This window comes from Pogoniulus pusillus, chromosome 1, assembly GCF_015220805.1.
Source record: "Pogoniulus pusillus isolate bPogPus1 chromosome 1, bPogPus1.pri, whole genome shotgun sequence".
In the NCBI taxonomy this organism is placed as follows: Eukaryota; Metazoa; Chordata; class Aves; order Piciformes; family Lybiidae; genus Pogoniulus; species Pogoniulus pusillus.
Window position 1 is genome coordinate 43,486,744 of NC_087264.1, and position 13,917 is coordinate 43,500,660.

Genomic DNA, 13,917 nt, shown 5'->3' on the forward strand with positions numbered 1-13,917 from the left:
ACATCTGTTTTCCCTACAAATGAATGAGTTTTATACCACTGCTTTCTGGAAAAGCAGCATCGAGTCCTCAGTGTTTAAATCTGGAGTCCCTTTTTAAGTGATCGATCATGTAATGTGTGATATATTCTGTCCTTTTTGTAATGTTGTAGCCAGACAAAAAGAAGGTAAAATGATGGATGGCAGATTTTTGTTCTGTTGCTGATAACTAGCTGCATTTGAAATTGTTCTGTTGCTGATAACTAGCTGTATTTCACAAATAAGCTGTTTGGTGATGTGTATTTAATACATGCCCTTCCCCCTTTCCCCTAAATCAAGCATCCTACATGTTAACTACACTAGAAATATTTCAGAGTACTTTGTTTGTGGACTAGTGAAAGTCAGAATTTCTGTGGTGACAGGTTTTAAGGTGGACGCTAGCAGCATCCTCATGGGTTAGCAGTCTTTCAAGCCTCCCAGACATAGTTAGAAGCCAGGGGTGGCCCCCTCTCAAAGAAGGGATCCTTCTGAGTATAATGCCACTTCCATTTCCTTCACAAAACTCAGGACCAGGAGCAGTTGTCTTGCACAGGTAAAACTGCTCTGTGCAGATCTGTCAGCCAGCAGGCACCTACACCACAGGTTTCTCACACCTGTCTCCAGCTGTGTACCTTGTGAGGAAGGGTAATATTGACTCTTTAAGTGGCCACCAAATCAGTCAAATGCTTATGCTAACAGCTGTACTGGTTTGGAGAATCTTGGTGTCATAGAATCATAGAATCAGCCAGGTTGGAAGAGACCTCCAAGATCATTCAGTCCAACCTAGCACCCAGCCCTATGCAGTCAACTAGACCATGGCACTAAGTGCCTCATCCAGTCTTTTCTTGAAGACCCCCAGGGACGGTGCCTCCACCACCTCCCTGGGCAGCCCATTCCAATGGGAAATCACTCTCTCTGTGAAGAACTTCTTCCTAATATCCAGCCTATACCTACCCTGGCACAACTTGAGTCTGTGTCCCCTTGTTCTATTGCTGGTTGCCTGGGAGAAGAGGCCACCCCCCACCTGGCTACAATGCCCCTTCAGGTAGTTGTAGGCAGTAATAAGATCACCCCTGAGCCTCCTCTTCTCCAGGCTAAACAGGCCCAGCTCCCTCAGCCTCTCCTCATAGGATTTGTGCTCCAGGCCCCTCACCAGCTTTGTTGCCCTTCTCTGGACATGTTCCAGCACCTCAACATCTTTCTTGAATTGAGGGGCCCAGAACTGGACACAGTACTCAAGGTGTGGCCTGACCAGTGCTGAGTACAGTCAGTTAAGTTTCCATGTCTGTCACACACTCAGTGGCACAATGCCTCTGAGCTTCTGCTTCCTTATCTGCAGAGCAGCAAAGATGTTGAATAGCTTCATTAATAGAAGTATAACCAATTATCATCTTGGATAAACTTAAAATTCTCACTCTCCAGCTTTACCATCCATAATCATTGATTAAATCCAGCAAAATGCTGAAATATTTCTGAGTGCTCTAGACCCTGATTTAAATTACTTAAATTATAACATAATGTACTCCAAAATAAATTAGAAGCATATCAGGCTTAGCTAGAAGTACTGGGTGTATAACTTGTGCTGTTCATTACGAGTTACTGATGTGTTGCACGAAATCAAGATCAATAACCAAAACCCTTCCGCCTCTGCATCAGGAAAATACTTATGAAATGAGTCAAGTAGGTTTCTGAGGTGCATGTCCGCACACCAACAAACATAGATCTAGAGGGGAAGACAAGGAAACTTGCAGCCATAAACAATTTATTCCGATTTCAGTGAAGAAATAAAGGAGAGGGAGGCAGTGCAAAGTGAATCCTGACTTCTTTTCCAAAGCTCCTTATTAACTCCCTGTGAGTGATCCTGCATAAGTCACTCCACTGCTGGTGCCTGCCCCCGCTCCCAGTGTGGCTGGGGCTTTTTTCCGATGCAAATTGATAGGGAATTAAGTTACTAGATAATGTGGATACGTTTAATTATTAATTTAGGGGCTGCAAACTCTGGCTGTAGTCCTCTCTTGGAGGATTAAGTGCAAATGTACCTGCTTGCATTCAGCCTCTTGTTTCAGAAGCATTAAAAAATAATTAAAATCTCTGTAAGAAGAGGATGGAGTCCCAGTGAGCGCCGTGCTTCCTGCTCCTTACTTCGCTCCTGTGCAGCTGCGGACACACGACGAGCGCTAGGACAGGGAGACGCAGGGGGTCGGGGTTAACTGAGCGCGTCCCCTCTAGCGTAGCAGAAAGATGAGTGCCAGCTGCGCCCTGCTGCTCTGCGCTATTCTTGCTCCCAGCCACACACCTCCCGCGGGGCTCCTGCCCCCGCAGCTCCCCCTGCTCCGCGCCCGAGGCGGGCCGCCCTGCGCGGCAGAGCTAGACCGCGGCGTGAGAAGAGATTAGCCCTGGAAAGTGTGCACGGAAAGGGTGGGCGCATTCTTCCAGGGGCAGCTCGGGGCGGGCTGCCGTGGTAGCCTGGCTCCCACCCAGTAGCGCGGCGGGGCGGATGCCGCCGCTGGTTCCTGGGAGCGGTGCGAAGTGCTGCGCTCAGCCGGGGTATCGCTGCGAACTCCTTCGCGAACAGTCGCGGCGGGCCAGCGGAAAACCCGCTGCTGACAGCAGTACCGCCGCCTCCTCGCCTCGGGGCCGGCCCCGGGACCCCCCGCCCGGCGGGGCTGGCGGAGGCGGGCGCGTGTGTGAAGCACCGGCGCATGAATGGCGGGGGCGATGCCGCCCTCCGGCCCCGCCTCTCCCCGGAGCCAGCCAGTCCCTCTGCGGAGAGCTGCGCCACCCTCATTGGCTCCTGGGGGCCGGGACATTTGCATACGGTTGGCCCATTGGTGGAGCTTCCTCCCTGGCCGCCCCAGCTGCGCTCCACCTGCGCCGCCGAGTTGCCCGCACTTGGCGCGCCGGCCGCCAGCATCCCGCCCCCGGCTCCGCTCGCTCCGTTCTCGGCTCCGCGCCCCGCCCCTCCCCGCCGAGCCGCCGGACCCGCGCAGCCCGACCCGCGCCGCCCGGCCCTCCAGCCTCTTCTCCGCGCTCGCCTGCCTGCCTGCCTGCCTGTCTGTCTGGAATAGACCTGGTATTGCCCTCCCCGGCTGCACAGGGTTAATCGGCTTGAGCCCTCGGTCGCCTGGATCCTGTGGAAGGAGGATAACAATTCCGATCTGTGTGTGTGTGCGCGCGTGTGCGTGTGCCTAGCAGTTCTGCATTGCAACACTTGCTAGTGGAGAAGCAACAGAAACTCCATGGAATTGGGATAAAAAAAAAATCAAAATTTTACCTGGGGTCTCTGGCTTATCTCTTCTTTTTCGTTTTCAGTAGTCCCTCTCAGCAAAGTGAGAGACGGGGATCGCAGGCAGGGAAAAGTCCTCAAGGACCCGGTGATCCTGGAGGAACCTGACAAGTGCAAGCTCCAGGACCCTTGCGCTGACATGTGCAGCTTTCCTGCGCTCTGCTGGAGGTTCGGTTCGGCCCTGGGGTTCCTGGCACAGTAAATCCAGCCCTGGGAAACGGCGTGTCTTATTCTTCTCTGTGTGGTTACTAACCTTCCCCCTCCCTCCCCTTTTCTCCTAGCTCTCGCTCGCTCGCACAGACACATACTGTCTTTTTGCCTCCTGAACACATACGCACACCCCAGAGTCTCGGAAGCGACTCTCCTTTTTGCTAGCATGGGTCCCCTGGCATCATGAACCTTATCCTCTTTCCCTGGCTGGAATTCAGACTGCCCGTCTGTAGCTGTCCTGTGCCTTGACCATGCACCTGAGAGTAGACCCCAGCATTTGCCCGGAACGTCGCCCCGCCTGGACCCTGTGGATGTGCTCCCTCTTTTGGGGATGTATCGTCAGCTCTGTTTGGAGTTCCTCTAACGTGGCTTCTTCTGCCTCCTCTTCTTCGTCTGTATCTCAGGCTCAGTATGAGCATCACTTCCACGGCAGCAAGCACCACTCTGTGCCTATCTCTATCTACCGCTCCCCTGTCTCCCTCCGAGGAGGACACGGTGGGTTCCCACTCTTGTTTCTTTCTAACCTTTTTGCAGAGTAGCTGGAGCAGCAGAGGGGGTAACAGGGACTATGGCTGTGATACTGGGGGGGGGGGGGGGGGGGGGTGGAGGGGTGGCGGGGAGCGTCTCCCAACCCTTCATATTTCTACTGTTAGTTCCCCGTCTCATTAACCTTTCTTTCCACCCTCTCCGAGTAGAGCCCTGGGCTGGTGACAGGCCGCTTCCAAAGCCAACTTCCCAAGCCGGCGGGGTCCAGTAGCACGGAGGGTGGGGACTACCGGGGCCGGGGCGGGCTCGGGCCACACTATGCCAGACAGCAGCGCCGACCACCTCGGGGCAGACGGAGGGGCTGTAGCTCTCATTCCGCTGGGGCTGGGGGCTCTTTGAGAGGGAGTCGTTCACTCCCTAGCTGCTGGCCCTTGCGGGGGTGTAGCACCTGACGCGGTCCTTACAACAGCGCATCATCGCAGTCAGCCACCAGTCTGTCCTGTGCTCCGCGGCGGGAGGGCTGGCCGGGGACACCTCTTCTCTGCTCTGCTGGCTGCTCGCTGTCCTGTATCTTGCTTGGGGAAGTTGTGGTGTGGCTTGAGGCATTCAAAGGAGAAGGCGAGGTGTCCTTACCTACTTTCTCTGCTTCTTTCCTGGGAAACCTAGGGGTGGGAAATAACAGGGAGTTAGTTTCCACTCCAGCAGCAATGGAGAAGGGGAAGAGCGGGTCTGAAGGCCACCAAGGTAGGGAGGCAACATCCTACATCTGAAATTTTGAGCAATGCTCAGCTGCTCTAATGAGTGCCCACTCTAAGAGGAGCTAGCTCAGGCCTGGCTGATGTGAGGCTGCCCTCCTCATCTCTGCCTCACTCTCTCCTTTTTCTTGTATCTCATGGTTCCAACTTCAGCCAGGAAGAGATGCAGGCAGGCCAGCCAGAGTCTGACTGTTTCCCTGCAGGGCTGCAGGTCAGGGTCAGGTCTAGATGTGAATCCCAGAGCAGCTGTGCTCTGCCCCCTTTTAGGCAAAGAAAGGCAATTATATATAGAAAAAAAAAATAATATATATATATATGTAATAGAAAGGCAGTTAAAGTCTCTGTACCTAGCTCTGTCTTGCTTCTTCTCAACTTGCTTTACCTATTCCTGATGGAAAGCCTTTGGGGTAGGGAATACTGATCACTCATATCCCACGCTTTAGCACAATAGGGGATCTCTCATGTGATCTTTGAGTATTGCCGCAAATAACAGGGCTCCTGCTGCTAATGATTAATAACCCATAACTGAGTTTCACATGGGTGGTACTTAACAGATGGTCTTGATGTCTGACATGGCACTGGTTCCCTTCCCCTGTGGGATTTGAATGTTTTTCTCTTGTGTCTTGTGGGAAACATGAACTTTGGTGTAGAAGTGGAAGATTGATTTGCTGAGAGGATGCTGCCACTTGTGTCTGCAGACCTTGCTGTACACTTTCAGCTTGACCCATCTCACCCAGCTCCATTTCAGTCACGAGTCCTTGCCTCTGCATCATAGAGCTGTTCTGCAGCCCCTTGGGCTCCCCCCTCCTGCACAGCCAGATCACTGGCAACCTGGTCTGCAGTGCTCCCAGCCACCCTTTTCCCATGCCTTCTAGCAGCTCTGCCCATGCACTTCCTACTAATGCAGCCTGCTCAGCTGGTGCTCAGTTGTGACCCACAGCATCTGCCTTCTGGCTTTGTTCCTGAGTGCATATCCTCTCCAACACACCTCAGCTCAGTTCTGCAATACTGAGCTCCTTCTACAACTCTGCCAGTGTTCCTGTAGCCTTAACTGGAGATTCGTTCATCACTGTGCCATTTGAACTCTTCAGACTGCTCTGCTGATCACCTGAGCAGTTATCTGTGATACTTCAATATCCTTGTGACCCTGACACAGCTCTGCCAGCACATCCTCCTAGTGCCTAAAGCAGCCGTGTCATGCGGCATTTCAACCAACTGTCCCAGGACTCTCCTCTCTTCCTGTCTCCTTCCAAGCGGTCCTCTTCCTCATTTCTGACAACAACAACTCTTATTTTTCTGATCCTGTGCAGATGTGTTTCCGTAGCTGAGTGCTGCTGTGGTGGAAGAGGACTTACAGGTCGCTTGTGAGGAAAGGAGCGAAGGATGTCACAACATGGGATATTGGTTAACCTTGTAAGCAGTAGTCTGTGGAAGAGCCCACGGTACATTTCTTGGTCAAGAAATTATAGTTCTTTTCTCCCTGATGACTTTTCCATCTGCTCTGAAAGCCCAGTAAAGCCTCATTTAAGAGCCCTGAGCAAAAGCTGTTATCAACTTCAGCGCGCGACAGGCATTTTTTTGGTGTCCTCATTGCAGTAAGGAATCAAGGAAAATTGAGAGCTTGGGGAGCTCAGGCTGGTACATAAGCTAGCTTGAGATTTTTTTTTTTTCCTTTCCTAATCGTGCCATGTAGGAGAGCTGGCATGGAAACCCCTTGGCCATGAGTAAGGGAGGGGAAAGAGAGAGAAAGAAGAAAGTACTAAGACAGCTGGTCTTATGAACACATGAGTGTTTTATTTTTGTGTATTCTTTCACTGTTGCATGACAGAGACCCTTGGTATTTGGATCTGTGACAGTGTTGAGGAGTCAGATCCCAGGGAGGCTGTTTAATCTTTTTTCTTCCTGGTATTTTGTTGTTTGCTTGTTTGTGTTTTTCACTAGACAAATAAAAAAGTCGTTCTGAGTCCTGTTGTACTTGGTAGCCATATTCATACTGGTTTCAGGAGTCAGGAATCCTGTGTCACCTGGTTATGTTGCCTCCCAGTCCCACAGTGCTGACCACTGGGACTTAGTCTTGTATTTAACACTAGTTTTCTTTTTTTTCTTTTACATCACAGTGGATTGAGCAGGGCTGGGCCCAGATCTGGCAATCTTTACTGTGCTGGTGTTAAGAGAGTTAATTATGAAATCACCGAGCTGGTGCTTTCCGGTAGTTGAGCTGCAACCTGCAAATGTGAAACTTGGCACGGCACCTCTTTCCAAGGAGAAAGTCTTTGTAACAGGTTTACCTCCCTGTCAGCAAGGAAATCAGCCTTTCCAGGCAGGGAACTTTAGCAACTTAAAAGAAATACTTTTTTCCCATGTGAGGACATTCCTAGACTGGCAGAATCTTTCTCCCCAAAGAGTAGTAAGGAAAAGCCGTGATTTGTGGGATAGAGGAAAGAAGAAAACCATGGAATGAAGTTATGTCTGTGTTTATTGAAAGTCCACGTGTGCTGAATCTTCTTGATTCCCCTTAGCTATTTAAGACCCTGCTGGGTCAGCTGCTTTACCAGAGCTTGCAGCAGTGGCTTCACAGCCCCTCTTTCCATGTCCTCATACCTCATCTGATGAATAATGCATGCCTATGGTTGACAGATAAACTGAAGAGATTTGTGTGTATTTTCTCTTAGTGATGAATTAATTAATTTGGTTTCTCCTTTTCTCCTCCAGCTGCTTTTCCTTTGGCCCTTCTTAATGGATGGAGAGCAGGGGTGCACAGAGGTGGTTTGATGCCTCATGCAAATTCCCCCAGCCTTCAGAGTACTGCTCTTCAGAGGCAGCTATGGGACCAGTGGTGGGCATGGGGACATTTCTGTTCTGGTTTTCACTTTGTGGGGACTAGGCCATTTTAATGAAATATTTCTATATCCTGTCCTTTTTTTTTTTTTTTTTTTTTTTTTTTTTTGCAACTGAGAACAAATTCTTGGACAAATCAAGAAAGTGTTTTCATAAAGTAGACATATTCTGCAAACCAGTGTCAAAGCTTGCCACACACAGCTATGACAGTGTACCCTCTTTCTAGTACATATGTTCTACTCCTTGCTGCTCCTTCAGTGCGACCTATTCTTCATATAAAGTGTCTTTGCTACTGCAATCCTGACTTTCTAATAGAATAGAAAACTAATTCCCATTCCTTGGCACTCCCTCTTCCCCAGTAACAAGCAGGACCTTCCTTTTCCTTCATCATCAGGAGATTACTTTAGAGCAAAAGTTGGTATGCTTTAACAAAAGGGAAAAGTAATTCTATACAAAGCAGTCAGTGATCCAGTAAAATTGACTTCTTTCAGAGCTGAAATTAGGATTGCAGGTAGGTTCTGCAAAGATGAAAAGCTAGAATTCTGTCTAATTTCCTTTTTTTTCCCCTATTTTTTTTCAAAGATTAATGACTGTGTATACCTGTTTGTGTTTCCTTCCTCAGACATGTTAACAGTAACTGATATTTTTAATGAAAAAGTAAATTCTGATTAAATTATCTCAAGATGCCTGTCCAGAAACCATAAACATCTAAAGTCATGAGTCCCTTGTAAGTGACCCTTTTAAGTGGTCATAGTTGAGCTTTGTCTCCTTGTACTGAGTCTCTGTATCTCTTCTGAGAAAGCCAGTGCTTGGTAGTTGAATACAGGAAAATTCTTATGTACACAGAGGCTATTTCCTCAAACTGAGATTTCTATTTGGCTGCTCTTTGCATACTTCTATATGAAACAGTTTCTGACCAGCTGCTTTCATGTGTCATTCTGTATATACTATTAACTCTTTCCAACTTGGTATACCTTGCAAATAGAAACATTAGATCAAAACTTGGAATTTTGATCCACAAAATTGAAGTGTAAGTCTGTTCACCTGGTACTTGAAGCTGGGAGATCCCAATGATCTTATGAGATCCGGAAAACAAGAAACTGAGTGATTTCTTTTAATCTCTGTCATTGTTACGTAACATATGTCTTTGTGCTCTTTCAAACATTCCTCTGACCTGTGCTGCTGAAGGTACCGTTTTTTAAGACGTGTCTGAAAAAAAACCCTCTTCTGGTATCTGCTTTGTGCCTGCTCAGTATCTCCTAACACGTCTTGCAAAAGTGGGGATGCTAGTCCTAAGCCAGAATTAGATCAGGTCTTTCTTCCTCCTTCTATTTTGTAATTTTGACTGAAAGGAGGTTTCTTCTAGTTATCATTTCTGCTTTTGGGTGATATAGTCCTGACTTGTCAAGCAACTGCCACATTCTACTGCAGAGGTGACTGTATTTCAAAGACAGATGAAGGATCCTGCTGTATGCTTTGTATAGGCATTGAAGTAGTAAAGAAATGTTATTTGACAGAAGTTACACAGCCAAAGTGCTGTAGAATGAGAAATAATACATTTCTACAGTTTAAAAATGAAAGAATTTTATTTTCTTAAAAATGCTGGGCAGCTTTCTTTGGGGTTTTTGTGTTTGAATTTTTCCCCTCTTCCTTTATCTTCTTTTGCCTTGGAGTGAAAACACAGGCTTAAACAATGTTATTGTAGTCACTAGGTTATTGCATACTGTGCTGTTGGAAGCTCCAAATTCCCTACACAGGCCTCACTAGAGGTAGGAAAATGTACCTAGGTCATCTGAGGTGGGAGCACTGAGGAGAACAGAATAGCCTACAGCTGTTGGTGAGGAAATTCCGTGATTTTCTATACAGATGGTAAAGGTGCAAGGAGCAGAAGTTTTGTCTGGGAAGGACACAGTATGACCTTTCTTCCGTTCTCTCCATTTTCATGCACTGTGCCTGAAGAATACTAGCTCCCTGTGTATTTGCACAAGATGTCAGTCCTGTCCTGGTTGACAGGCATTTTTTTGGGTTGCATTTCTGGTGTTCTGGTGGGGTTTGATGACCATGAGTGGTCACATGCACTAGAGAGGAAAAAAGTGTTTTTCATGTCTTCTCTGCAGTCTCTGCACACAAGGTGCTAACACTCTTCACCACTGATTCAAATTTGTTGTATGACCTTGGCAAAACTACATTTCTTTCTGACTTGTTTTCCTCATCTGTGAAATGAAGAGAAAACCATTTATCTCCTCTGTGAGGTGAGCAGTCTTGATGCACCTGTCTACTTTGAGATCCCTGGCAGGAAGCCACAGAAGTGTATGAAACCCCAATAGTCCTCTTGGGTTTTAGATGCTGGAGCAACTTAAAAGAGTAGCCTGTTTTGATCTGTCCTTGAAGGATGAACCAGACACCTTCAAATTCTGGACATAGATCCCGGTAGCATTTTCCCTTGTGATTTCAAAGCCTGGACAGGTTCTAGTGCCAAATGCCAACACTGGCGTTTCTGAAGGAGGAGAGCATTTCATCTGCAATGCTTGCTGTGCCAGATTCCAGGCAGTTGTGGAGCCAGGGGCCTGTGATTCACCATGGTTCCTGCATCACCCTCACAAATTATTTCTCTTGTGCTTGGTGTATGTCTGTTGTTTTTGCACATTAAAACCTAACTACTTATACCCGTGAGTGACTTTCCCCCAAACTATGAATTTAAAGTACTTCTGACACTGTCTTCTAGAATTTGAATATAATTATATGCTTTGGGTGTAAATTGTGGTTTTTGCTACATAAGAAACTAATGGAAATGATTTGCCTGTTTCTGTAGTTTACAGATTATATGCTTTAGATCTAGGGATGTGTATTTAGGCTGTTTTTCTGCATGGTATATTAAAATGAAAATGAAGTTGGTGTGAGCTATAGTGGTAGCTAAGCTTGAATAGCAGGCTGATAAAAGACATTACTAAATTGATCCAGTGCTAAGGTGTACTTAGTCTCTTAGTTTTCACCTTTCATCTCTTTGCATTCTTGATGATGGAGAACAGGAAAGTGGAAAATATTTCACAGCCTATAGAGGACCTTGTATCTGCAGAAGCTCAAGGGATAGGGTAAGTAAATCAGAAAGATGTTAGATGTTGCTAAAAAAAAGACCCTTCACATATTCTGAGAATACAACATTGGAAGACCATTTTCTAGAGGGCTCAGGAAAAGAATGCCACCAGACAGACTCCTCTGTTTAGTCACCAGGCCAGGCTCCATTTAATAACTGCAGGGTAATTCCATCTCTATGCTATACTTGGAACCCAGTTTTAAATTTAGTACAAATTCCACATATTTGCATTAAGCAGATTGAATTATTGGAAGGGGAGAGGAGGTGAAGTTTGTTTCTTTCTAACAGTTTTATCTATAACATCATGCTGGATGACACAACTGATTGTCTTGGATGTGTTTAGTGAACCCTTTGGTTTCTTGCTCATCTGCTGCACTGCCCAGCAAGGGTTTTCATAACTCCCTGTTGCTGCTGAATACTGCAATTACAGCAGCCTGCTGCTCCTGCTCCAGCTGGCTTGCTTAATGACCCCAGCCAGTGGAGATGTTAGAGGGATGATGTCTGGAAATGTTTCTATATAGCTGGTTCTGCAAGTTTGTCATTTCAGCTACCAGATACTTCAGTGCACGAATGTCCTCCATGCCGCTGTAGGCTTCAAACGATAGCATGAAGGCAAAGCAGCAGAGTATCGAAGTTTCTCAGATGGTGTTGGAAAGGCAGTTGTAGGGTGATTAAGGGAGAGAATGCACCATGGACAAATGTGTATCAAACACACTGGTCACAAGCAGTGTTTCTCCTTATCTCACCTAGAAAACATACTTAAACATGGCTTTAGAAAAGCCAAGTCTACCAGTCTTATTAAAAATGAAAACTTTCCACACTGCTCATTTTGTCAAGCAGGAGAAGTAAGGACAATTCTTAAGCCTGTCCATGTGCTGGTGCTGCACTTTGGCTACAACAGCCCCATGGAGAGATACAGGCTAGGGTCGGAGTGGCTGGAGAGCAGCCAGACAGAGAGGGATCTGGGGGTGCTGATTGATACCCGCCTGAACATGAGCCAGCAGTGTGCCCATGTGGCCAAGAAAGCCAGTGGCATCCTGGCCTGCATCAGGAATGGCGTGGTCAGCAGGAGCAGGGAGGTCATTCTGCCCCTGTACTCTGCACTGGTTAGACCACACCTTGAGTCCTGTGTTCAGTTCTGGGCTCCCCAGTTTAGGAGGGACATTGAGATGCTTGAACGTGTCCAGAGAAGGGCGACGAGGCTGGTGAGAGGCCTTGAGCACAGCCCTATGAGGAGAGGCTGAGGGAGCTGGGATTGTTTAGCCTGGAGAAGAGGAGGCTCAGGGGTGACCTTATTGCTGTCTACAACTACCTGAGGGGTGGTTGTGGCCAGGAGGAGGTTGCTCTCTTCTCTCAGGTGGCCAGCACCAGAACAAGAGGACACAGCCTCAAGCTATGCCAGGGGAAATTTAGGCTGGAGGTGAGGAGAAAGTTCTTCACTGAGAGAGTCATTGGACACTGGAATGGGCTGCCTGGGGAGGTGGTGGAGTCGCCGTCCCTGGGGCTGTTCAAGGCAGGATTGGACGTGGCACTTGGTGCCATGGTCTAGCCTTGAGCTCTGTGGTAAAGGGTTGGACTTGATGATCTGTGAGGTCTCTTCCAACCCTAATGATACTATGATACTATGATATTTTGAGGTTTACCTGCCTTTGACATGGCAAGTGAACCTGTTTGACTGGAAAGAAAGTGGACCTGAAATTGTTGAAGAAATGCAAGTGTTTTAAAAGGAAATAATAATAATACTAGTAATAATAATGATGGGGCACTGATCTATTTTGATTCAATTCTGCTACCCGGATTGTATATAGAAAATCACTTCTGCCAAGTCTCCTTTTGGCTGTCTACTCTGGAAATGTTCTCACTGGCCAAACACTGAGGAATCCCTGTTTTTGTTGGATCAAAACCTCTCAGTTCCTTGTACTTCATCTTTTGATGATCATTTCAGGTGGTTTCACTTCAAAGATGATTGGAGCTTGTAGTTACATAGACAGAATTCTCGCATTCTGACTATGCTACTGGCAATTACAGTGTCCTGGGTTTTCACACAAAAGTCATTGCTTTGTGCAATGTTTTGGAATGCTAGTGGCCTGCATTGAGACACCTGCTTCCATAACCTGTCTGTAGGATTGCAGGAGGACTCCCTTTTCTCCTAATATTGTCTTTCCTTTGCTGTTAAGCAACGAATGCCAAAGCTATTCCAGCTTTCCCTGATCTTGCTTCCCTGTCTTCAGTCCTGCATATTTCCATCAGTGTAAGTTTGCAAGATACTGATGGCTTTGAATACCTTTTTACTTTTTACTGTCTCACCATGGAGTCTACTCTCCTTCATGTGCCCTCATGTATTCAGAGGCAGTTCATTAGAGGCAAGGAAAAGAAATTAATTTTCCTTGAGAAATGTATTCAGCACCTTATATAGAAGTGAAGAAAAACAGAACAGAGAGTTCTTACTATCTTCTTGTCAAACTTTTTTTTTTTTCCCCCCTCTGGAGAATCTGGACAAAAAATGTCTGTGCCCTGCAGGCATTCCTTTTCTTGGTGACTTGCTTTTCTGACAGTAGGCACTACAAGCATGCCAAGCTTGCAACAGACTGGAACAGAGTGATGGTGGTGCTTGTGATGGGGGTGCCTGTCCTCCAGAGCTCATGTGTATTGGCTTAGGGAAAAAAACACTATGTTTTGTAACTGGAAATCAGAGTGGCAAATTCTGCTCAGGTGAATGCCAATAGCGTACATCTAAGCTTTTCTAGTTTCAGGTAATTGTTATTCCAGACAGGTTGGTTTCTACTTAACAAGCCAGAGACTTAAACTGCATTTCTTGGTCCAGTCACTAGGACAACGTACTCTAGCAAAATGAGCAGCCTACCCTACTGGACTAACTAATACTGATTTACACAAGTGGTAAAAAACCTGAGCCTTTCCTGCTTTCCTTGGTGATAACTTTTGACATTGACGCCAGTGAAACCATATCCCACCTGGCAACGAGCAATGCTGAAGAAGTTTTCCCTCAATAGTAGTATGGAATAGAACTGAGGACAGGAACCCCCAAACTCTTTCACAAGCTCTGCCACTGGATGTTGAATTTTAGGAGCACATCATGCATCACCAGGTTTTTCAGCGTCCCTTTGCTGTAGTGCAGAAATGATGTGAGTATTTCAAATCCCTTTGGAACCTGACATAAGCCATCTGAAAGGAGAAGTGCTATGTTGTTATTCTTTTCCAAAAAGATGGTTTTT

At 47.0% G+C, this 13,917-nt stretch overlaps 1 protein-coding gene across 36 annotated transcripts in view; it reads left to right on the forward strand.

Annotated features, from left to right (window-relative positions):
• The window catches only part of NRXN3 (neurexin 3), a 1,092,565-nt gene that overhangs the window by 705,463 nt on the left and 373,185 nt on the right, over window positions 1–13,917 (forward strand). For 3 of the 36 annotated variants that reach the window (XM_064150994.1, XM_064151013.1, XM_064151022.1), the window contains exon 1: window positions 3,371–4,006. The exons of 30 other annotated variants lie outside the window; for them this stretch is intronic. In XM_064150994.1, the coding sequence (XP_064007064.1) occupies window positions 3,763–4,006 (244 nt within the window). In that variant the 5' untranslated portion in view covers window positions 3,371–3,762. Of the gene's footprint in view, window positions 1–3,370; window positions 4,007–13,917 lie in introns of those variants that run through there. 3 more of the 36 variants (XM_064151003.1, XM_064150932.1, XM_064150924.1) reach the window with 3 other exon arrangements.